At 38.5% G+C, this 24289-nt stretch overlaps 1 protein-coding gene across 1 annotated transcript in view; it reads right to left on the reverse strand.

The window, feature by feature from the left end:
- LOC113060535 (ALK tyrosine kinase receptor-like) overlaps positions 1–24289 on the reverse strand; it is a 426749-nt gene that overhangs the window by 12691 nt on the left and 389769 nt on the right. The window contains exons 12-25 of the mRNA XM_026229521.1: positions 24080–24245; positions 21593–21740; positions 21337–21447; positions 20616–20757; positions 19270–19440; positions 19087–19185; positions 17385–17540; positions 14751–14864; positions 13492–13678; positions 13228–13318; positions 11197–11261; positions 10807–10936; positions 6343–6440; positions 4276–4368 (exon numbers count right to left, since the gene is read on the reverse strand). Coding sequence (XP_026085306.1) covers positions 4276–4368; positions 6343–6440; positions 10807–10936; positions 11197–11261; positions 13228–13318; positions 13492–13678; positions 14751–14864; positions 17385–17540; positions 19087–19185; positions 19270–19440; positions 20616–20757; positions 21337–21447; positions 21593–21740; positions 24080–24245 — 1771 coding nt within the window. The remainder of the gene's footprint in view (positions 1–4275; positions 4369–6342; positions 6441–10806; positions 10937–11196; positions 11262–13227; positions 13319–13491; positions 13679–14750; positions 14865–17384; positions 17541–19086; positions 19186–19269; positions 19441–20615; positions 20758–21336; positions 21448–21592; positions 21741–24079; positions 24246–24289) is intronic.

Here is a 24289-nt window from a genome sequence, read left to right on the forward strand (position 1 = left end):
AGTTGTAGCAGTAACAACACCACATTCACATTTAACTAATGAATCTGGCAGACTTGCTTATCTAAAGCAACATACATTGTATTCAAGAATATACGGGAATTAAAAATGATATAAATATATAGATATATCCTCACTGCAAAAGTCCTAAATTAAATTGTGCCATGAAAATAACTTAGATGAATATCTGCAACACTGTTATAACACAGTCACTATTTACATATAATATTACGCTTACTTATAGCACAAACCAAAAATGACAATTATGTCATTAATTACTTTTACAGTATGTTGTACAGTATGACTTACTTTCGTAAGTGGAACATAGAATTAGATATTTCAAATCATGTCTCCGGTTTCTCCATACAATGAAAACTTAATTTGTCTTCCAGGTTGCATACAGGTTGTATGTAAAGCTGGAGTAAATAATTGTCTTAGCAGCCTCACAGAACACTGCGATACTGCATATAAGTTATACACAGGCAAGCACCACACATTTATACAAATATAGCTTCACTGAATGCAGTCTTATCTGAAGACATATTCTTCACATTTCTCATAGTGTGATCACTGTCTGTCTGAAACCATTTTCTTCATCCAGAGCTGATGCTATCAAGATCTAGTTCCAATATATGAACCTCTGCTGACAACAGTGAAAAAGAAATAAAGTGAGCGAGAAAAGAAAAAAAAGAGACAAATAGGTCTTTTTTCTTCTTCTTCTTTTTTTATTTTTTTTTATTTTTGCCATTAGCTACCCTGAGGTTGCTAAAGCAATATTCTTGTGTATAATGCTGAGCATTCATAACAAAAATCAAACAAGGCTGAAGCTGAAAAAAATATAATGGCCACTATCTCCAAAACAAAAGCATTTGCACTTTTGTCAAAAATCCTGATGATGCCGGTCTGTTCGAGCTCTGGTTCTATATAATCTAGCGTGTGGTTTGCTGGGGTTGTGGCAGCCTGTTCTACCTCCCTCAGGAAAACACACCTCACATACTAACATAACACTCATGTTTCCACCAATCTCAGCCATGCCAACAGATTTCGCATGTCAGGACTCAGGAGAAACCAACGATGAAACCCTCTGAAGTATGAAATCAAGAAGAACACAAAACTTTTGTATCACTACTGACTATACAGTCCTCGGTGGGATGGATTGTTGCCACAGGCGAGCAGATTGAAGAAAGTAGATGAGGCAGGGGAAGGAACGTTTGGGATTGTGAAGTTCTTAAATTAAATTCTAAGAGATAAGTTGAAAAATATCTTCATGGTTATATTCGTATTTTGAATATCAGTTTAAAAAAGCGTTATGTTTATGGCTGTATCTTTCTCATTCTAGACAGAACTATACCCCCCAATCTAATTCAATATGCAAGGCACCATAGTAGAAACAAAGAGTTGTAAAACTTCCCTCCAAAGGGTACCATTCCTCATTGGCTCACTCAAATCCTGAGGGTGTGACATCATCCCCCTATATATATATATATATCACTAATTTCCCGATCAGGTGGTTATTTTAGATTCAGGAATTCCAGGAGAAGATGCTGAGCTTAAAGCCTTAAAAACCACGCTAAGCTTGTGCCAGGCTTCGAACTTGACTATTCATTCATCAAGATCTTCTGATCTCAGTTGTATCACACTTGAGGTTGTTCATTGTTTGCTCATAACTGGAGTCCAATTTGCTACATGCTCTAAATAGTATCGTACAGTAAGAACGTTCTTAGACTTGACAGACAGTTGACACTGAGAGGTCAAGTAAATACTTACAGCGGATCTAAATATTTATAATTAATCATGACTAGTTATGATTGATTATTCATATTTCCCCTTTGAGCTGATTGGCTACAACGGCATATGATTGGGCAAAAAATAAATCAATAAATAAAATCTGTGTAGTGCAATATGAGTCACCAATATTTCCTAGAAATAACAACTGAATATATTAAATCTGAATACCCACTTAAAGTGAATTTCAACATTTATTAGTACACCAGAATATACAGTACATTACGTCAGAATCAACAATAACTACAGGACACAAAACTCTAAGTTTAAATCATATTGCCTTTAACAAAAACTTATAATTAGTCTGATTTTGGATCAAGGTGTATCAGGGAGTTTACAGGATGTTCTTGTGTTTTAAAACAGCAAGACAACACATAATGCAGCTGATTGTAATATTTAAAAATAAGTATGCTCCATACCAATTTAGTGCTCAAAGCTCTCATAGTCCTCACGAACATTTGGACTCTAACAGTAACCATGTTAAAATGTATTGTTAAATGTGGTGAATTTAAAAGGCTATAGTTGTTTTATATTAAGTTTTTTTTTTTTTTTTTTTTTACTTATTATTTTAAAGCACGGTGCTTTAAAGAGGGCCAGTACAGAGATAAAGCTTGTCAGAAATAGATTTATTATGCTAACACTGTAACAGTTTGCTGTCAACAGGTTAAAGCCCTCTCCAAGACACTGCATCTGCACCTCTTTAAAGCACCATGGTAAAAAAGATAAAAGCTTAAAGATAAAATAAAAATAGTTTGTTGGGAGACTAATCGACCATCCTGACCTATCCCGAGTGATAATGAAACACAGTCAAAAATCGAGGAAACCTCTAGAGTTAACTATGTCCATTAAAACCGACCACATCTCAGCATCCTCAAGTCTCGGAGGATAAGATAAAATATTCACGCAAACCTCCACTGTAATTCTACCCATCCCCAATCACATTTTCCATTTTCCTCACAGCTCTGAACTCCTGCGTTGTCGGCAGAGCTCAGCGGGAAAGTGCAAGGAAAATCTACATCAGCAATTAGAGAGCACTTTTATGGCAACACTCCAGAGGAAGTACAACAATGCTCCATCTTTCCCCCTTAGATTTTCTCAGGTTAATAATACCCTTCTTTCACCAGCTAAGTGAGCCATTTTCAGACACACGTTCCAGTTGGAGTTGAAAGGCAGTCAAGCTCACAACTCCTTTCACTTCGTCACAACAGATTCACACTAGTGCCAAATGATCTATCTCTCCAAAGATAGTCTATAGCTTATTAAAGCTGGATATTGTTGGTTGTAATACAACACCACATGGCTTTACTAACTATTCTGATAAGTAAGATAGTAACTGACTGATTGATTCTCAGCGATATAGTCTGGTGCAAAGGCTAGGTAAGATTTCCTTGTTTTTGATCTAAAATGAACTTGACAGTCACTGTGCTTTTTTGCATTATAGAAAAAAAAAACAGCTGTGACATTTTGATGATAGCTCTTTTTGTGCACCTTTCACAGAAAAAATGTCAAGAGTTTTAAGTGGCACTTAACTTTAAACTTTTAAGTTCAGAATATTAGTCTACTGATATAAGTTCACGACACTTATAAAGAGTAATATGATTACAGAGGAACAAATGATAAAGTGGGACAGTTAAGCTTGAATATGAATTTTATTTTGAGTTACCACCAACCAATTTACAACCGCCAGCTGGAAATTCAATGGTAGGGAAAATTATAGTTTTACTACTTTAAAAAGATGTGCCTGAGATTTAGAAGTTAACTTTATTATTATTATTATTATTATTATTATTATTATTATTATTATTATTATTATTCAAGATGTGAAATGTATCTGAAAATTTGAAAATGGTTACAAAAAAATAAATAAAATTAAATAAAGCACAGACTCCTTTCTGGCTTGTTTTAGACATGAAAATGAAAAATGAGTGCCACTTTAGCATTATTCTGGCCATTGATGAGAAGAGGTCTTTCGATGTTCATAACAGTTTGAACAGCGTGTAAACTATAGGAGTGTTTTGGTAGTATGTTTTGTCTAACATAGCCAAGGTCGTGAGCGATTGCACGAGAGAGAATGTTTGACCATTTAAATAAATAGGAAATAGAAATCGACCCTTTGAATTAGCTGAGTGCCTACTAAATAATTTTGCTTGGCTCTTGCCTTAAAATTAGAAATAGGCTGATAATAAAGGCTCGCAAATGGGTTTTCAGAATGAGATACACTTATCTTTTCTCAACTGAAATACTGTGGAGGAAAAACAGCCTCTAAACAGTCCTTCATATTTTATGGCCAACTGAATATTGGATATAAACATAGATGCAAAATAGAACTGTCATGTTTTTTTTTTTTTTTTTTTTTTGAGTCTGCAATCTCCAATTTCCATGAACTGGTGCTTGTTTATGTTATTGTATTTTATTTACTATTTTGTGAACCTGTAAGGGTGATATTAAGGTGAATTATGAGATCATGATGCCGTACTGAAATATGTAGCATACCTGTAGATGTCTCTGGCCATGCCAAAGTCTCCTATCTTGGCCACCCTCCCCAGACCTTTGCAAGTCAGAAGACAATTTCTGGCAGCAATATCCCTGTTAAGAATAAAGAGTGATTATTCTGATGGTCATATTCAGAATAGAGAGACATTTACCTCAGATATTAATCTGATTTAAAAAAATATCCGTTACAAAAAATATTCAGTATCATCGTATAGTCACAGTTTATCTTGAGATGTTTATGCTGTCTTGTTTCTCCTGTAAAATGCATTGTTGTTTCATCGTGAAATATATTAAAGAAAACTGCATTTAGATTACCCTCTCCTTGTTACCCGCCAGGACACATATTTTATGCTAAGATCTATTTTCAGTAACTTTAGGTTTGCTAGCTTAAAATGTGTAGCAATTGTGAGCAATAGTGTTTCCAGTCCCGTTACTCATTCATTTTGTGCAGAGGTTTCTGTGTGGTCCCACAGATCTGGTGTGGAGGCCGCTGGCATGTACTATTTTGAACAAGCAGATTCAAAGCAACTCAACACTTCAGGACTTCCAAGCTTTTATTGTGGACTGTTTAAAGTTTGGAGTTTGTTTAAAAAGGAGAGGACAGAACATCACAGCTTGCTCTATTGGCTTCTTCAAGAACCAGTTGTGTATGGAACTCATTTGAGTGCAACCTGTTAAATAAGTCCCAGTTTACTTTGACAGTTTTGTATGTCTAATGTAGAGACTTTGGGACATGCAATCCAGCTTTCAGGTGCAAACATGGACAATGCTCTTTTCCTCGGCTCTTATTTAAAAGTGCACCCTGTTCGTATAATCGCTTTGTTGCTCAAAAAGTGGAAAGAAGCTTTAACAGATTCTGAATGTACTTTGTAGCTTGACTATTGTAATGGTTTCGTTCAGCCCAGTGTTGAATATAATTTTCCTTTGATATTTTTTTTCCAGACTGTACAAGTTTTTTTTTCTTTTCTTTTTTTTTTTCTTTTTTTTTTTTTTTTTAACTGGTAATTCTAATGCTTTTGTGCATGATGCTGATAAGAAATTGTTATGCGGTTTGATTGTTAAGATTTTGAACAAGGACAATTTAAATGGGAAAACTGACACTCCATGGAGAGCTCGTTTAGGTTTGATTGATGGTGTTGGACCTGAATGGAGAGCGTTGTATAAACCTCCATTGTTGAAGAAAGTTGCTGATTTGCCATGGAGAGTTTTACATTCAGCAATTGCTGTTAATGCTTTTATTCCTGTGTTAAACCCTGATATTAATCATGACTGCCCTTTTTGTACTTGCCGTGAGGCACTTTTTCACTGTTTTATGGACTGCTGTCATCTCTTGCCACTGTTCTCAAGGTTGGAAGATCTTTTTAAATTGTTTGGTGTAGTTTAGTGTTTGTTTTTTTAGGCTATAGGTATTTTTTTACCTATCATGCATTCCCAGGGAATTGGACCCCCAACATTGCGCTTGTTAACCCAACGCTCTACCACTTGAGCTACAGGAACACTATCTTGATCTGCAAGTTATGAGGAAATCTAATCTCCAAGACTATTCTTTGTTTCTTTTGAAGGTCATGTCATGTTTCCAGGTCTCCAATTCCATGCATCTAAAGGTTTTTGGTACTGCACACCGAGTATTTGACAACAACGGATTACACCTTTATGCCAAAAAAATAAAAATACAAAATTCCTCAGAAAGTGCAAAACGATCAATCCCTCTGGTTTTTGACCAAAAAGTTGAAGCTGAACACGGATGCCCAGATACATTTTAACACAGTGAGGAACTTCAGTAAGAAACCGCAGATGGGTAAGCGCCCCAGCATCCCTGTTCTTTATCGGGATTGATGACCAGACTGCTCATGTAGCATAAATGAGCTCTAAGTGGACTCATTTGTCATGCCATTCCGGAAAAGAGTGTCAGAAGGAAATATAACTCCCAGTGCAGGTTAGAGAGGGAAGCAGGACTCCTGAACAGAGTCAGGAGCGCTGAATTTGTGCTGACTTCAGAAAAAAAGCAGATCATCCATCTGTTGTTAAATCGATCTGTAATGTGTGTTGGGTTGTCTGTAATTATACCTGTGGATGAACTGGTTCTCTTCCAAGTACTGGCAGCCGCGGGCGATGTCTCTAGCAATGTTGAGAAGATCTACCATGGTTAGACTTGAAGGATGCTCCTGGAAAACATTACAGAAAGTCAGAATTCTGGGTATTCCCTTGAGGAAAAGAAGTATACTTTAGCAAATTGTCAAAAATAATATTAATTAATATACCTAATAAATATACTTAAAATAATATAATTAAGTGCAAACTGAATTTAATGTCTTTGGATACATAATTGCATGCTACTTACAATTAATTACAAATCTATTGCAATTTAAGTAGATATGTAACCCAGGACCACAAAACCAGTCATAAGGGTAATTATTTTGAAAGTGAGATTCAAACATAACATGCAGGAAAAAAAAAAAATAGGCTAAATCGTGTACACAATTTACTAATTCGTTCCCTCAATGTACTAAAAAGTGCACATAATTACTATTGTGTTCCCTCGATTTACTATTTCTTTCACTCGATTTATAAATTGTGCGCACAATTTACTAATTCGTTCCCTCAATTTGCTAAAAGGGAACGCAACAGTAAATCGAGGGAACACAATAGTAAATCGAGGGAACGCAATAGTAAATCGAGGGAACGCAATAGTAACCGTGTGCACATTTTAGTACATTGAGGGAAAAAATTAGTAAATCGTGCGCACAATTTATTTATTTGTGTGGGGCTCTCTAAACATCATATAAAAGCTGGATAAATAAGATTTCCATCTGAGTACTGTTTGTTAGGATCGGACAATATTTGGCTGATATACAACTACTTGGAAATCTGGAATCTGAGGGTGTAAAAAAACAAACAAAAAAACAATCTAAATATTGAGAATATTGTATATATATATATATATATATACACATATATATATAAACCTAAGTGTCAATAGCAGTGACATTAATGGTATTTGCAAAGGCTATATAATTTATTAGGAAATTACAGACAAATTTTTACTTAGGTGGATCAAAAAAGCACTATATATATATAGAATATTATATATATATATAATTTAGTATATTTTCATTATAATCACATTTCTAATGATTAGTTGCAATTTAGTACACTAAAATATAGTAGCTTTAAATATAACACTAAGTAATGCTAAAACACTTCAGATAAAATTTGAATCTAGTACTTTAAATGTGCTTCAGTATTGTCACGGTTTTACGCTGCCTGAAGGAATACGGAGTCGAGGATAAACGGAATAAGGTTTTTAATATATCCAACACAGGGGATATCCAACATGGAGCACAGAGGTAGACACACGTAAGTAGCAAGTGGTCACAAGTGAGCACAAGTGAGAAGACCCAACAAAACAGAACTGAAGGGACACGGCTTATGAACAACAGATAATTGGGGAAACACAGGTGGATGGAATCATTAAATTAACAGGGACATGGAACACATGAGGAAGATAATGGACACACCTGGGAACTAATCAAACACGGAAAGACAGAAACTGGGTCACGGGCAAAAACACATTAAATGAGTCCAGGTGTGTGACAGTACTCCCCCCTCCCGGTAGGTGCGTCCTCGCACCGTAGAAACAACAGGGGGAGGCGTAGGTGGGAACTTGGGAGGAGGTTCCGGTGGAGGACGGACTTCCAGGAGGGGGCCAGCAGACAGGGACCACAGAAGGAGGAGCCAGGGAGGAGACGACGGAGGAAGGAGCCAGGGAGGAGACAGGAGCAGGAGGAGCCAGATGGTCCACCAGAGACCAGCCAGGACGGAGATCCAAGGTGGAGTCGACGGCGGGAGGAGCCATGGTGAAGGAAGGGTCGACGACACCAGGGGGCCGACAGGCGGAGACTGAACCGATGGGTGAGGAGCCCAAGATGGAGCAGCACAGCCGCAGAGCCAGGGGGACGTCGAGGTTCCGGAGGGCCTAGGTGGAGCAGAAGGCTCAGGCGACCAAGGCGGAGGCAGGGTCCTGGCAGACCGCTGTGGAGCCGGAGTGACCGAGGATGGAGGTGGAACTGAAGGGAAGGAGGAGCCTGACAGAGCCGGAGGGATGGAGTGACGAGGTGGAACCAGAGGAGTGGAGTCCCGAGGCGGCGGATGGTCGACGACTGACCAAGGTGGAGCCGGAGGGACGAGGGAGCCCGGTGGAGCAGGTGGGATGACGGGATGACAGGCCACGGTGGAGACGAGGGAGCTAAGAGCCAAGGCGGAGCCGCTGGGTCGAAGGACCGAGGAGGAGTCCAGGGCTCGGAGGCTGGAGGCGGAGACAGGGCCTTAACACGCCAAGGCGGAGCTGGAGACTGGCAGTCCAGCGGCGAACCACCGCGCCCCGATGGCGCGGACTGAGGGTGAGCTGCGGGACTGACTGGCACCAGCAGGGATGACGAGGAACTGGCTGGTCTAGGAGGAGGAGAGAGGAGAAGGATGGGAGGAAGGACAGGAGGATCAGGACTGGACGGAACCAGCGAAAGAGGAGTAGAGGGACCAGTAGGTTTGGGAGGAGGCGGGAGAGGGAGGCTGGGAGGGAATACAGGAGACACAGAAGATTCAGGGCTGGGCGGAACCAGCGGTGAAACAGAAAAATCATGGCTGGGCGGAACCAGCGGAGACACAGAAAATTCAGAGCTGGGCGGAACCAGCGGAGACACAGAAGATTCAGAGCTGGGCGGAACCAGCGGAGACACAGAAGATTCAGAGCTGGGCGGAACCAGCGGAGACACAGAAGATTCAGAGCTGGGCGGAACCAGCGGAGACACAGAAGATTCAGAGCTGGGCGGAACCAGCGGAGACACAGAAGATTCAGAGCTGGGCGGAACCAGCGGAGACACAGAAGATTCAGAGCTGGGCGGAACCAGCGGAGACACAGAAGATTCAGAGCTGGGCGGAACCAGCGGAGACACAGAAGATTCAGAGCTGGGCGGAACCAGCGGAGAAACAGAAAACTCAGGGCTGGGCGGAACCAGCGGAAATGGAGCAGAGGAAATGACTGGAGGAGGTAGGAGTGGGAGACTGAGAGGGTATACAGGGGAATCAGGGCTGGACGGAACCAGCGGGGAAACAGGAAAATTAGGGATTACCTCCATAGACCAGTCCATCAGATCCAGAGCTTGCTCCTTATGACGTTCAGAGACTGTATACAGCTCACCCTCAGTCGCAGGAGTGTAGGCAGGGCTTTCCTCCACGCCCTCGATCTCCATGAGGACTCCCACGATGCACGGTGTTGCCGGCTCACACACCTGGTCAGTCGCGCTCTCGAGATCCTGTTCCCTGTCAATGGATTGCTCGGGCTCTGCGGCTGCGGTGGGCTCTGGCTCCGTGTGGCGTGATGGTGGCTGGCTGGTCTCTGGGTCGGGAGTGGGGCTGGCGAGGTCCTCTATGGGGCAGATGGTGAGAGATGACCCATTTCTCGCCAGAGTCCACTCCACAAATGCGGCGAAATCCTCTCGAGGACCATCTTCGGACGACAACGCTCTGCATTTGGAGTTCAGGCTGGTGTTGTAGAAGGTGCAGAGCGCGCCGTCCGGGTAGCTGGTGGCATTAGCTAATAGGAGAAACTGTCTGGTATGGTCCTCGAGAGAACGTCCTTCCTGCTTCAGCAGGAGGATGAGGAATTCGGGATGATAGAGGGGATCCATAGAACACTACGAAACAAAAAGACTTTGAAAACACAAAAACAAAACGGAGGGAAAAAAAAACACGCAGTTTTCTATTTTCTTCTTTAGGTCGGGTCTTCTGTCACGGTTTTACGCTGCCTGAAGGAATACGGAGTCGAGGATAAACGGAATAAGGTTTTTAATATATACAACACAGGGGATATCCAACATGGAGCACAGAGGTAGACACACGTAAGTAGCAAGTGAGCACAAGTGAGAAGACCCGACAAAACAGAACTGAAGGGACACGGCTTATGAACAACAGATAATTGGGGAAACACAGGTGGATGGAATCATTAAATTAACAGGGACATGGAACACATGAGGAAGATAATGGACACACCTGGAACTAATCAAACACGGAAAGACAGAAACTGGGTCACGGGCAAAAACACATTAAATGAGTCCAGGTGTGTGACAAGTATGTTAGCCAACAGAATAATTGTAATTATTTATAGCCTGAGAATGGATTAATAAAACATGATGATTTAAAATGTACTGCAATGTAAAACGTTTAATTTGACATTATTACAAAATAAAGTTCAATAATTTGATTATTATTATTATTATTATTATTATTATTATTATTATATATATATATATATATATATATATATATATATATATATATATATATATATATATATATATATATATATATATATATATATATATATATATAGCAACAAAACCAAATCAATAATCCAAAAGCAAAGTCACAAACAAATAATGAAAAAAAGAATTCAGGAACTAATGACAAATAACTTCAAAATGTTTATGCAATACAAGACGCTGTGACTGTGTGTGTGTGTGTGTGTGTCCTTACTAGTCTTGGTCTAGTTTCCCTCAGGAAGCTCTTGAGATCCCCTCCAGCCATCAATTCCAGCAGAATGAAGCGAGGCAGAGCTTGCAGACTCACCCCGATACACCGCACAATGTTTTGGTGACTAAACTTGCTGTCAGAGGAATAGAAATAGAAAAGTGGTATTTTTGCCTATGGCAGTGGTTCCCAGTCAAGGTCCTGGAGAACCCCCAATACTGCATGTTTTTGGTGTGTCTCTTATCTGACACACATGTGAGCTCTTGGAGTCTTCACTAATGAGCAGACGAGTAGGGAGACATCTAAGATGTGCCGTGTTGGGGGTTCTCCAAGACCAGGACTGGGAACCACTGGCCTATGGGATAATGCATATTGTTTGTTTTGTTTTGTTTTTACCTGATTATGAGAGCTTCCATAAGAAAATCCAGCTCGTCCTGCTCAGAGCACACCTCAGGAAGGGTCTTATAAAAGAATATTTTAATAATCAACTCTATGCACACCATTAAATCATTACACATCTCTCTCTCTCTCTCTCTCTCTCTCTCTCTCTCTCTAATATATATATATATATATATATATATATATATATATATATATATATATATATATATATATATATATATTGTAAGTTTAGTATTTCATTTGGAAACCAAGGTCCTAGAGTCTGGAGGAAGGGTGGAGAAGCTCATAGCCCAAGTTGCTTGAAGTATATACAGGTCATTCTCAAAATAATTAGCATATTGTGAGACGAGACATAATTATTTGAAGGTTGACTTTTTTTGTATTAAAAATATGCTAATTTTTTGAGATAGGAATTTTGGGTTTTCATGAGCTGTATGACAAAATCATCAGTAGTATTAAAACAATAAAATACCTGGAATATTTAAGTTGGTGTGCAATGAATCTAAAATAAATTAAAGTTTAATTTTTATCATTACATTATGGAAAATAATGCAATTTTATCACAATATGCTAATTTTTTGAGAAGGATCTGTATATATTTCTTTCTTTTATTTTCTTTTTTTTTTTTTTGCACAAAGTCTCATCAGTGCTCTATCAGGTATTACTTTTATCAGCATATTTTTTATATTTGCCTATAATTGATTGCTGTTACACGTTTTAACTTTATGAAGGACAACACATAAGAAGGTATTTTAAAGACTGTTGGTAACAAAGCTGTTTTGGTTACCTGTGACTTTCATTGCATGAACAAAAATACTACAAATTACTGGTGCATCTCAATAAATTAGAATGTTGTGGAAAAATTCATTTATTTCAGTAATTCAACTCAAATTGTGAAATTTTTGTATTAAATAAATTCAATGCACAGAGACTGATTTTTTTTTTTTTTTTTACGTTTTGTATTTCATTTGGAAACCAAGGTCCTAGAGTCTGGAGGAAGGCTGGAGAAGCTCATAGCCCAAATTGCTTGAAGTTCAGTGTTAAGTTTTCACAGTCTGTGATGATTTGGGGTGCAATGTCATCTGCTGGTGTTGGTCCATTGTGTTTTTTGAAAACCAAAGTCACTCATTTAACGAGACATTTTGGAGCACTTCATGCTTCCTTCTGCTGACCATCTTTTTAAAGATGTTGATTTCATTTTCCAGCATGAATTGGCACCTGACCACACTGACCAGACCTGAACCCCAAAGAGAAGCTATGGGGTATTGTCAAGAGTAAAATGAGAAACAAGATACCATAAAATGCAGATGAGCTGAAGGCCACTTTCAAAGAAACCTGGGCTTCCAGACCACTTCAGCAGTGCCACAAACTGATCTCCTCCATGCCATGCCGAATTGAGGTGGTAATTAAAGCAAAAGGAGCTCCTACCAAGTATTGAGTACTCAGTAAATTATCATACTTTCCAGAAGGCCAACAATTCACTAAAAAGGTTTTGTTTTTAATTGGTCTTTTGAAGTATTCTAATTTGTTGAGATAGTGGATTTGGATTTGGATTTTTTTTTTTTTTTTTATTTTTTTATTTTTTTTTATCATTATTATTATTATTATTATTATTTTAAATGTGAGCCAAAATCATCACAATTAAAATAACCAAAGACTTAAACTGCTTCAGTCTGTGTGCACTGAACTTATTTAATACACGAGTTTCACAATTTGAGTTGAGATAAATAAATTAACTTTACCGTGAAAATCTAATTTATTGAGATGCATCAGTATGTTTCTCAAATTATCTCCTTTTTTCATATTATGTTGTAACCTAAATGTTTATGTGTAATCAATTTTACGTTTAATCAAATAAAATATTTATTTCTAAAGATACTATTTGTAATGTCGACTTATAATAACATTAAATAATATTTTATGGGTATCAGTGTGCTCACAAATAAAACAATTAATCAAAATATTAAATACCAGTTTCCAAGGTCAAGCAACATGACAGACTGTTTAAATATTTGCAGATCTTACCTTTACAGCCACCTGCATCGGGCTGGGCTCCCCTGGTATCCCTACGGCTAGTCCTTCATAGACCTCACCAAATGCCCCATGACCCAAACCTCTACAAACAAAACACACATTATTGTTACTTATTTTGTCAATAATATCACTCCATGTTTTTTTTTATATACCGGTTCAGTCCTCACTTGTTAGAAAATTACAGTCAAACAACATGCCAGCACATAACACTTCTGCAGCCCCACTGAACTGTAGAGAATTAGCGACGCTCCTAACCTGGTGAGGGAGATGTTACGCCGCGGCACCTCCTTCAGGTCATTGATGGAGGCGGTCTTCCCTCCAAAGCAGTAGTTTGGATTGTAGTCGGTCATGATAGTAGAGGCTCTCAGTTTGCTCAACTTACAGTCGGGACTCTGTAGCTCAAGCTGGATAGACTGTAGCTCTGTGTGTTTCCGTCTGTACACTGAAAGATAATTAGCACAGCATGATATTTTTAGTTTGCTACAAAACCTTTGCATATGGGACTGTTGACATTGCCAATGTTACATTCAAATTCAATTTGGAAATAAACTATTAAAATCCTGTAGAAAAAAAACAGTGTTATAATCTTTTGGACAATCTATGTGGGATGCTAATTTAATTTGTGCTGTCATCGGTTTTATTACAAAAGCAGGTGTAATAATATAAAGCTATTTTCTCTATCATTTTAAATTATTTTTGTTAACTATAACAACCGTGGAGGCAACATTTTATTGCAAATCTGTGGATAGCTACTGCATATGAGTAAAACACCTTCAAACAGTTTTTAAAAACAGGCATGTAACTCCAAGTTTGGTGGGCTTGACCCCGGGAGTAATCATTAGTGCAACATGTGGAAGTGATTTATTCATTAAGTGGTAATCGACAACGCTTGTCAGAGCCCAGTTAACAGCCAATTTATCACACAGAGTCTGCTACTACAGTGTAGATAGAAAAAATTATGTGTTAGGTGACGTGGCACAGTGTATGTGCGTGTATGTGAACCTGAAGTTAATTCACTAAGCAAAACAAGATGCCAAACATGAGACATGCAACAACAGAATGCTGTTAATGTAGTGGGACAGCCGCCATCCACCCCAGTAATTATATTTGCAAACAAATTATAATATTTCAATCAATCAATCAATCAATACCTGTTATTGGGCAATTTTGGTCATGGTATAAAGTACATTTTACAATTTCTAAAATGGCATCAATATTGCTTTGGCATGAAGCTACACCCACAACCTTAGGTGTCAGTATATACTCTCCAAGACAACAGTCATATCAGCCAGTGAAACAAAAAATACATATTATTATTATAAAAAATAAAAAATAAACATATTATTGTAGAATATCCTGTGATCTGTCTGCGAGTGCAGGTTTACCCATTATTTTTCTAACAACCAAAAAATTGCCAAAAAGCTTCCCTAAATGGCTCCAGTTTTATGTTTTAGTAAGCCTCTGACATTCCATGAAACTATGCTTATAAAAAGGAATTGACATGGTCTACTTACTGATCATAACACCAGAAACTGCCAACAGTAATGCAGCAATGAGGGCGGAGGTCCCCACAGACAGACCCAGTGCCAGATGAGGCCAATACGGCTGAGCGGGCAACATAGGCACCACTACACAAACACAGCAACAAATATACAGTTTATATGAGTCAGGCAAAAGTCAGATGTATTTACAGTATATATATATATATATATATATATATATATATATATATATATATATATATATATATATATATATATATATATATATATATAATTATTATTATTATTAATACGACAGCTCCGTGGGAATGAGAATGTCCCCTTCTCTTCCTCCAATACCACATACTTCTGACAAACAGTATTAAGTAGCAAATTATGGCTCATGGCTCTGGGGTAAACCGTTCTCATTGATTGATGTAATTGGACATTAACCTGAAATTAAGATGATTTTAACCTACTGATTAGCAGCAAGTTGAAAAGTTTTTTTTTTTTTTTTTCTTATGTTTTTTCATACTTTTCTTGCCTATTTCTTGAAAACCTGTCAAAGTGTTTACTTATTTATTTATTTTTTTTAAGCTTTTTTAGATAATTAACTAACTTATTGACTTATACACTTATGCAGTTGAAAACAGCGCTAGAGATGGGAGCCTCCAGTGCTTGGCTCTCCAGTGTTTGTACTGTTTTTGTTAGTTTTTCCATTTTTTTTTTTTTTTTCCCCATTCTCAAACACAATCAGATTTGCCAAGGATGAACTGCTGAACATTCGGCAGAACACACCACAAAATCTTCTACCAGATTTCTATTATTCGGATGTTTTGCTGAATGTTGTAGTTGGTGGAGCAGCTGCACTGATCAAGCACTTCAGGACGCGCAGACTTGATTAAGAGAGTTGCCACAAATGTGAAGCTAAGGAAGAGTGGATTTTGAATGCTGTTGCCTAGCATCCATCTGGAGAATCTCCACTCTCTACCCCCAAAATTTTTTTACATTTCTTCTACTCTCCAGGACAAAGTGCACGTGAGTTCAGCTTTAAAGAAAACTTGCTGAGCAAATCACAGACACTTTACAACAACACCCGGACTTTTAATCATTCTTGGGGACTTTAATAAAGAAAATATTCCCCATGAACTGCGGAAATACAGACAGCATGTCACATGTCCCACCAGAGAGAGTCATATATTGGATCACTGTTATACCACAATAAAGGATGCACATTACTCCATCCCACGAGCAGCTTTAGGCCTCTCTGTTCACTGCATAGTTCATCATATACCTACATGCAGATACTGAAATCAGCTAAACATGTATTGAGAACCATGGTTCACTGCAAAACTCAGACAGCTCTGCCAGGCCAAAGAATATACTCACAGAAATGGGGGACAGATTATTGTATAAACCGGCCAAATACACACTGGGAATTGAGATCAGAGAGGCAGAGAGGAGCTATACTGGTAAGCTAAAGAAACAATTATTTTCCAGTGATCCTGTTTCAGTGTTTAAACATCTGAAAGATATCACCAATTACAAGACTCCATCACCCGGCGTTGTGGAAAATAAACAACTGGCAGATGATCTGAATGAGTTTTATTGTTTGATGAAAAAAACACCATTCAAACTTCCTGCAACCTCCTGAAGTGGGACAGTCACATTGAATCTATTGTTAAAAAGGCCCGGCTGAGGAAGTTCAACCTGCCACAGGAGCTGCTGAAACAGTTCTTCTCTGCCATCAGTGAATCCATCCTCAGCACTTCTATTACTGTCTGGTTCAGCACTGCTACCAAATCTGTCCTCAGAAGACTATGTTGGATAGTCCAGACTGCTGAGCGAATCATTGGTACAACCCTCCCTTCTGTCCAAGAGCTGCATTCATCCAGAGTTAGCAAAAGGGCAAACAAAATCACTCTGGACCCTTCACATTCAGCACACTCCTCCTTTGAACTGCTGCCATTTGGTTGGCACTACAGAGCTCTGAGAACCAGAACGGCCAGACACAGGAACAGTTTCTTTCCTCAGGCAAGCCATCTCATGAACACCTGACATTAAATCTTGGAACACACAACACTGCATACATACTTGTTTACATTTCACATTTGTACATATCATATCTGTACATCATAACTGTCTATATTATATTTTGTGTTTTTGCTTTTTTATATATTGTCTATTTTACTATTTGTATTATTCTATGTCCTGCCATTGTCCCTGTCATTCTGTTGCACCATGAAGCTTCTGTCACTAAAACAAACTCCTTGTACTGTATGTGTAAACATACATGTCAACAAAGTTCTGATTCTGATTATGAGAACAGAGGAAATTTCAATCATTTTGCATATATGAACAGATGTGTAAAACATTCTGAATGGATAGAACAGTACCTAGCTACAGTAGTTGTGCAAAAGTAGTTTTTTTTTTTTTTATCATTTTCTTTCTTCTTTTTTTTTTCTTTTTTTTTTTTTTTTGAGAACAAGCTGGCTACAGTTGACAGTGATGATCTCTGCCAGAGAGCCTGTAAGTGGTAGAGAACTGAACTTGGCTTTACAGAGGAAAGTGCCACTCTTGAGAAAGAACTTTGTCATTGTGAGAACACTCTTCCCAGACCGTGGCCGTTCATCTAATGGTTGTGGGGAGTGTTATGAATGAACTAACCAGTAGAGTTGATGCAGGACACTCCGTCTGGGGCCAGCGAGAGCTCTTCATCACAGTAGCACACCATGCCCTCAGAGGTCTCGTGGCAATCTCCTGACTCACAGTGACTGCAGTTCTGCACTGGGTTGATAATAACTTCACCGTCGCCTTCCATTCCTGTAAATGACATTACCGTATCATACTTATGGGATGTTGAAATGCAGCAGAAAAGCCTGAGGCTTATAATCAGAAAAATGATTGGCTTTGGATCCCCACAGGGGTGAGTTCACCACTGTGCCCTTAAGCAAGGCACTTAATCCAGGTGTTTCCAGATACAGACACTAAAGCTGATTGCGGCCAGTCTAGTCAATGTTATGTGTTTATTTCAGCCACACCACACACGTTTCTGAAGCGTCTCTCTGTCCAGCTTCTGTAAAGATACATGCTTATGCCTCTTTTGAATAAATATGTCAAAAAAAAAATTATCAAAATCCCACCAAAATCAGTTGCCATCCCTTATTGCGAGAGGTAAAATATTTATTTATATATAAAAAAAAACTTATAAAATAAGTTTTGCATAAATCTGTAATGAAAATGCGCCTAGTCAGGCATGCAGTTAACTGCATCTAAAAAGATATATAAAACACACCCTAATTGAAAGAAAACAAGTTGATTAAATGATTGAATCCAATGTTTGGTAACAGTATACAGTAGTATAACAAGCAATTTATAAGCAATTTTTCTTCTTTTTTTGACCAGGAACCACACGTAAAAAAAAAAAAAAAACAAAAAAAAAAAACCTTTAGTCTCACTGTGAATATCCATCCAGTCTTTTTCTGGTCCCAAAACTTCTGGATCATGGCACTGATGTGTACAATTTGTTATTTATTCACCACTGAATGCTTTGGGGAAGTAGTTTATAGTTCTGAGATTTACAGTATAATTTCATAATGCATTATTTTCAAAGTTTTCAAACTGTTTATCTTCCTCATAATTTGACTTCCTCAAGAAGATAAATTGACCCATTATTACAGAAGACTGAAACAAATTATATAACTTTTGTATTAAGTCTTTCGCTACGAAGAAAACTTTTTGATCATCCAATCCTACTCTATTCCCAATGCTGGAGATGATTTTCATCACTTGCAGCCTTGGAAAGCCCGTTACGTTACAGCATCATGGGGCCTAAGAGGGACTGTAAGTAACTATATCATTATTTTGGTGACCCTCAACTTTAGGTACAACTTCAACTGACTATAGAGATGGACTATACCACTAACAGCCCTCTATCATACAGACATCTGTTTTCCAAGACGTCTTTTATTGACATGAATATTTCACTGCAAATAATTTGCTATTCACATTGAACTCTCCACAGAAATGTGAAATTGGTTTTTGAAATTTATTTAAGCCCTTAATGCCAATGATGAAGTCATCCTAACTGTATCCTAATTTGTGTACTTGTATAAATTTGTATACACTTTTGTGTGAAATATATGTATGGAATATTCTCTGACATTTTGCAACATAAATAAACATAAAAAAATAAAAACATAAAAATTGAATTAAAAAAATCAATTGTGCAATGTCGGACATTTCATTACATGTATATGATTGGAAGGGGCTTATCAGGCTTATCTTATAAACTTCACATTAGATTAGAGGACCGAGTATAAAGTGCATGGTGTACATAAAATGGGGCATGACTAAAGAATTATCCTACCTTTGAGTGGCTCCAGGTACATTTCCCCATCAGGACTTATGAATGATGTTCCATCATCTCCATCCTTTCTAGGGTCATTATCATGCCAGGCACTGCCCCCTATGGTCAGGGAGGTAAGAACAGTAACATAATAAAACACAAAAAAACAACGTATATAATAAAAAGGCTAAAATTCAGTCTAACCTCTGTATCCTCCACCTCCTCCACCAGCCGTGCAGGCCCCTCCACCACCTCCAAAACCTCCTCGGGTTTTCCAGCCCATGTTTTGACAGGGTTCTCCGCCCTGACCTCCCAAAATGAGTGATCTACCCCCTTGAGGAACAGGGGCAATATCATCCCAGCCTCCACCACCACCTGAAATCCACAAGGCCACAAAAATCTTAAAAATTTAATTAAAAGACACTTGTGCAAGATTTCAGTTTCTGTGCGTGTGTATATATATATATATATATATATATATATATATATATATATATATATATATATATATATATCATCCAACAAAACTATGAATGCAGTATGGCACAGAGATTTCTCCAGAGAAAATATTCTCCTATGAACATCCACATTCCTCTAAAGCAGGTCAGTGCTGTTGCTTTGCATGAAGATGTTCAAATAAAAACGTCAAAGCTGTCCCATTCTGCTAACTCTCTAATGGTTTCTTAGCAGAACAAGCTTTGCTGGGGAAAAAAATACTAATAAATACAACAAAAACACTCAACACTCAAGTTTTGAATGGATAATTTTTTTTAGAGACAACTTTCAACAAGAAAAGCATGTTTGAAAGGTTACTAGGGTGTTCAGTAAGGTTGCAAGGCATTTCTGACATTTCTGTACACATCCTACTGGAAATGGTGGAAACATGATGAATGTAATTAAAGTGGAGGTTTTGTAAATAGAGCACAATAGGGGAGCTGGCCTTTGAAAAGAGTGCCATTGATAGAAGCCATACTGAGTGCTCAGCAGGACACAACCAAAACACGCACAACACAATGACAAGCAGAAACTTGATGAACACACACACGTCATTAATTGTGTAGTCTGGAAAGCAGAGCACACTATTATAACAGTACTGTTGTTATCATCAGTTAGCCAAAAAGCTCACAAGCACATACTTTTTTGATGAATAAATGTCAAGAATATCCAAGATCCAGTATTCTAAGACTAATTTTCTGCCTCAGTCTTATTCAGACACTGCTATAAAGAATTTGAATAAAAACCACCTCAAAAATCATATTGAATCTCAGGCTGAATAAAGGACTATTTTGAAGCCTAGCAGAAAATGAAATTACTATGTCCATGTCCGGGAAGAAAAGCCTGGGGGAACAGCATTTTTTTTTTTCTTTCCTCATTTTAATCAAACCTGATATCCTGGTAAACAAAAACATAGTTTCAACTGTATGTTTTGCTTCACTGCTATTGTGAGCTGTTTGCTAGAAGGAGTAACACACACTAATCCAGTAATCCATTTGCCTAACAGATATATTATACCGGCAATCTGTCATTTATTACAAAACTGTTGAGGTTACCTGCAGCGCCTGAGTTTCCATTGCGGCCAGGGATGCTGGCATCCCTGTCCATCACTTCCTCTGGGGTTTCTGATTGGCTGCTGTAGCCACGGCCTCCACCTCCAGCAGCAATTAGTAGCGGAATGTGGACTCCATTCACCACCTGTAACCAATGGAATCATTAAATGTGAAACTACATTTTTTACAGTGTAAAACTTACGATTGTCGCTGAAATGTGAGGTGCCATGATGCTACTGTAGGGTTGCCAGGGTGTTGCTATGCTAAGGTGTTACTGTGTAGTTTCTGCAGTGCTCGGGGTGATTGCAAATGGAACCTAGTTTTAAATACTCTTTACGGCGAGAAACTCAAAATAAAGAAAACTGAGGGAGAGTTCACTGAAGAATAAACATTTTATTCATCAGTTACTCACTGTCAAAATGTTCCAAACGTGTATGAGTTTCCTCGTTCTGTTAAACACATAATAAGATATTTTGAAGAATGTTGATGACCAAACAGTTGATGACAGTCATTGGCGTCCATATAATTTTTTATTTTATTGTTTCTATGGAAGTTAATGGCTACCGTCAACTATTTGATCAACGACATTCTTCAAAATTCTGATGACAGAATTTAAGTTTTTGGGTGAACTATCCCAAATAATCCCAACTAATAGATGGACCCATTTAAATGTACAAATGTTGGAAATATCCAATAAAAAATGTTTTTTTTTATATAGTGTTACCTTGAAGATGTAGGTGCCTCCTCCTCCCCCACCACCTCCTCCCTTAAGCTGGGTTTTATTGGTAGAGGGTCCTTGCTGCTCCCTGCAGATCCGGTTCAAACTAGGCACCATCTAAGAAAGATCATAATATATATATATATATATATAATGAAATGAAATATCATACGTGATCCTTTCATGATTTACTAGATGCTAATCATACTAAATTTTTTTAAAATGAGAGCACAAGGATGTATTGGTAGAAAGGATCACTCACATTAGGGCAAGCGTCCTCTCCTTTCTGTCCCACTAGAATATACAGCAGCTCATCCTTCTGTAGCAGGAAGTCTCCGGTCATGTACACCCCATGTGACTTGTGGACAGCCTGCACACTGCGTCCACCAGCTGCTCCGTACGCCGTGATCCTTAATCCAAGACAAATATGAAGCAGTCATCTAACAGCTGTTTTCATCCAAAGTGACTCATAGTGCACTTATTACAAGGACAATTTTGCTTGAGCAACCAGGGATTAAATGCTTTGCTCAAGGGCACAGTGGCGATGGTCCTTCACTCACTTTTTACAGGGATGAAACCAACAAATTTCTAATTACTATCATTGACTTTTAGTGGCTACACTATCAGAGAACTATGGATGACATGAAAGCTTGTTCCTTAACATTGGAAGCTACCCTTGCAGTGTACTGCCTACAAAATCATCATCCAAATTGAGAAGGCCAAGTCCCAGTGGATTTTGATATGAGCAGGTTTAAGACAACGTTTTTTGTTTTAGTTGTTTTCTTTAAAATGGCATTATACATTTATATTGTGAGAAACATTCTTCTTTAATTGCCATACTTTCCAGAAAACAAGTTACAATAGATTATAAATCAAAAATTTGAACTGCAAATTTATATATATGTGTGTGAGAGAGAGATAGAGAGGCTTTAATTCCAAACAATGTTTATTATAAATGGTAAGTATAAAAAAAAGTTTAAGTATGCGCTACACAAATATACCTTGCCTCATGTACTTCTCACATTCTGCAAAAAATCTAATGTGTGTTATTTTTATTTATTTATTTATTTATTTATTTATTAATTTGCATGTGATTGATGTTAAAGGGGGGGTGAAATGCTCGTTTTTACTCAATATCCTGTTAATCTTGAGTACCTATAGATTAGTACTGCATCCTTCACAACTCCAAAAAGTCTTTAGTTTTATTATATTCATAAGAGAAAGATAGTCTGTACCGATTTTTCCCGGAAAAACACGACCTGCTGGAGGCGTGACGTGTGGGCGGAGCTAAAGAATCACGAGCGCGAGTAGGCTTTTACGTTGAAAGCGTTTGGAAGCTGTGACTTTACCGTGAGGACGAAACCAACCAAAACAAACCATGGCTAACAGTCAGATTCAGCCGTTTATTTATGATCCAGAATCAGATCCCGAGGCTGAAACTGAACGAGAGCAGCAGCAGTAACGACTCGCTCCGAGCGGGGCTCGAACCCGGGTCTCCGATGGGAGGCGGACGCACTAACAAGGAGGCAGAGATATTTGAAGCAGTTTTACTCACCGCCTACGGTTCCAACACACGATCGTGTCCCTTTTTCGTTGGGATTGCATCATCCTTAAGAAATAAACGATACGCAAATCCGTCGTCAAACTGGGCCTTGTTTGTAAAACAAGCATCTTCGAAATGCAGGGAACAAACAAAAACACTTGCACAACTCCATTGATGCTCTGTAAAAATAAACTCCATCCACTGGTCACTTAATGCTGTTTCTCTTTTGGTAATCTGTGCAGGGTTGCCTTGCCCTGGCAACCAAAAATACACTTCTTTTGTGACATTTCGCGACGCTCTCGCTCTGATCAGTGAATGTCTGTGCTCTCACTCTCAGTGCTCTGCTATACGGAGCGCGCGCTCTTCCGGCAGAAGTGCCCTAGGACCCATATAAGGAAATTCCGCTCCATCTAACGTCACACAGAGCCATACTCGAAAAAAACTTTCCGAAACTTGTGACAAACCAGAAAGAGTATTTTTGAAACAAAAATACTCCTTCAAACGTACAACTTAATTTTTGAAACTTTGTCCATGTTTAGCGTTGGAATCCAACTCTTTAACAGTGTAAAAAACTCAGTATGCATGCAATAGCATTTCACCCCCCCTTTAAATGCTCTTCATATAATAAAAAAAAGTGACATATGTTATACAAAACATGGTAGATCAAAGTATCTGTGATGGTATTTTACTATATATGCAGTCAGTGTTTCTCACTACTCCATCAGCCATCTTGGATGGATTGTTTGGGCTGTAGTTTTATGCCCCCAACCCAACAAGGCTACTTCCTTACAATGCCATCTCAGTATTTGGCCAACTGACACATTTCAGCAGACAGCATAATATTGCATTCTGAAACAGCATTTGCATCAGAAGCATGTATTAAAACGGCAGGCAGCTAACTTTGAACAGAGCCGAGGATAAAAAAAATCTGTTTTCTTTACAAACTTTTGCTTAGTGAATGTCATCGTCAGTCTGGGTTCTACTGAAGCAATGCTGCTGATGAAATGGGTTTTCTCATTCCTCTTGCTCCACAGACAACAATTTACCTGAATGACTTGACACGCTTGATAACAGGCAGCAACTGTGACAAAGAAAAATGTTTTCCCATTTCATGGTCGAAAAAAGTAACTACTAAACTCAACAGACGCTCAACAGCAGGATATTTTGACTTGTATTGGTCAGGACATTATGTGTGTGTGTGTGCACCTGTATTTCCTTGTCTCTGGGACCCGCCACATCTGGATGCCCTTGAATGGTCCCTTAGTGCCTACAGTGACACTGACATTGGTGTTGCGGTAAAAGTTACTGCACTGAGTCGGCGTTGGACCGTCCTGTCCTGTTGCTCCGCATGTGTGGAATATCCACCTGACAGCTGAAAAAACACACACATTCCCACACACACAGCACATGTATTAT

Source organism: Carassius auratus, chromosome 42 (assembly GCF_003368295.1).
Source record: "Carassius auratus strain Wakin chromosome 42, ASM336829v1, whole genome shotgun sequence".
In the NCBI taxonomy this organism is placed as follows: domain Eukaryota; kingdom Metazoa; phylum Chordata; class Actinopteri; order Cypriniformes; family Cyprinidae; genus Carassius; species Carassius auratus.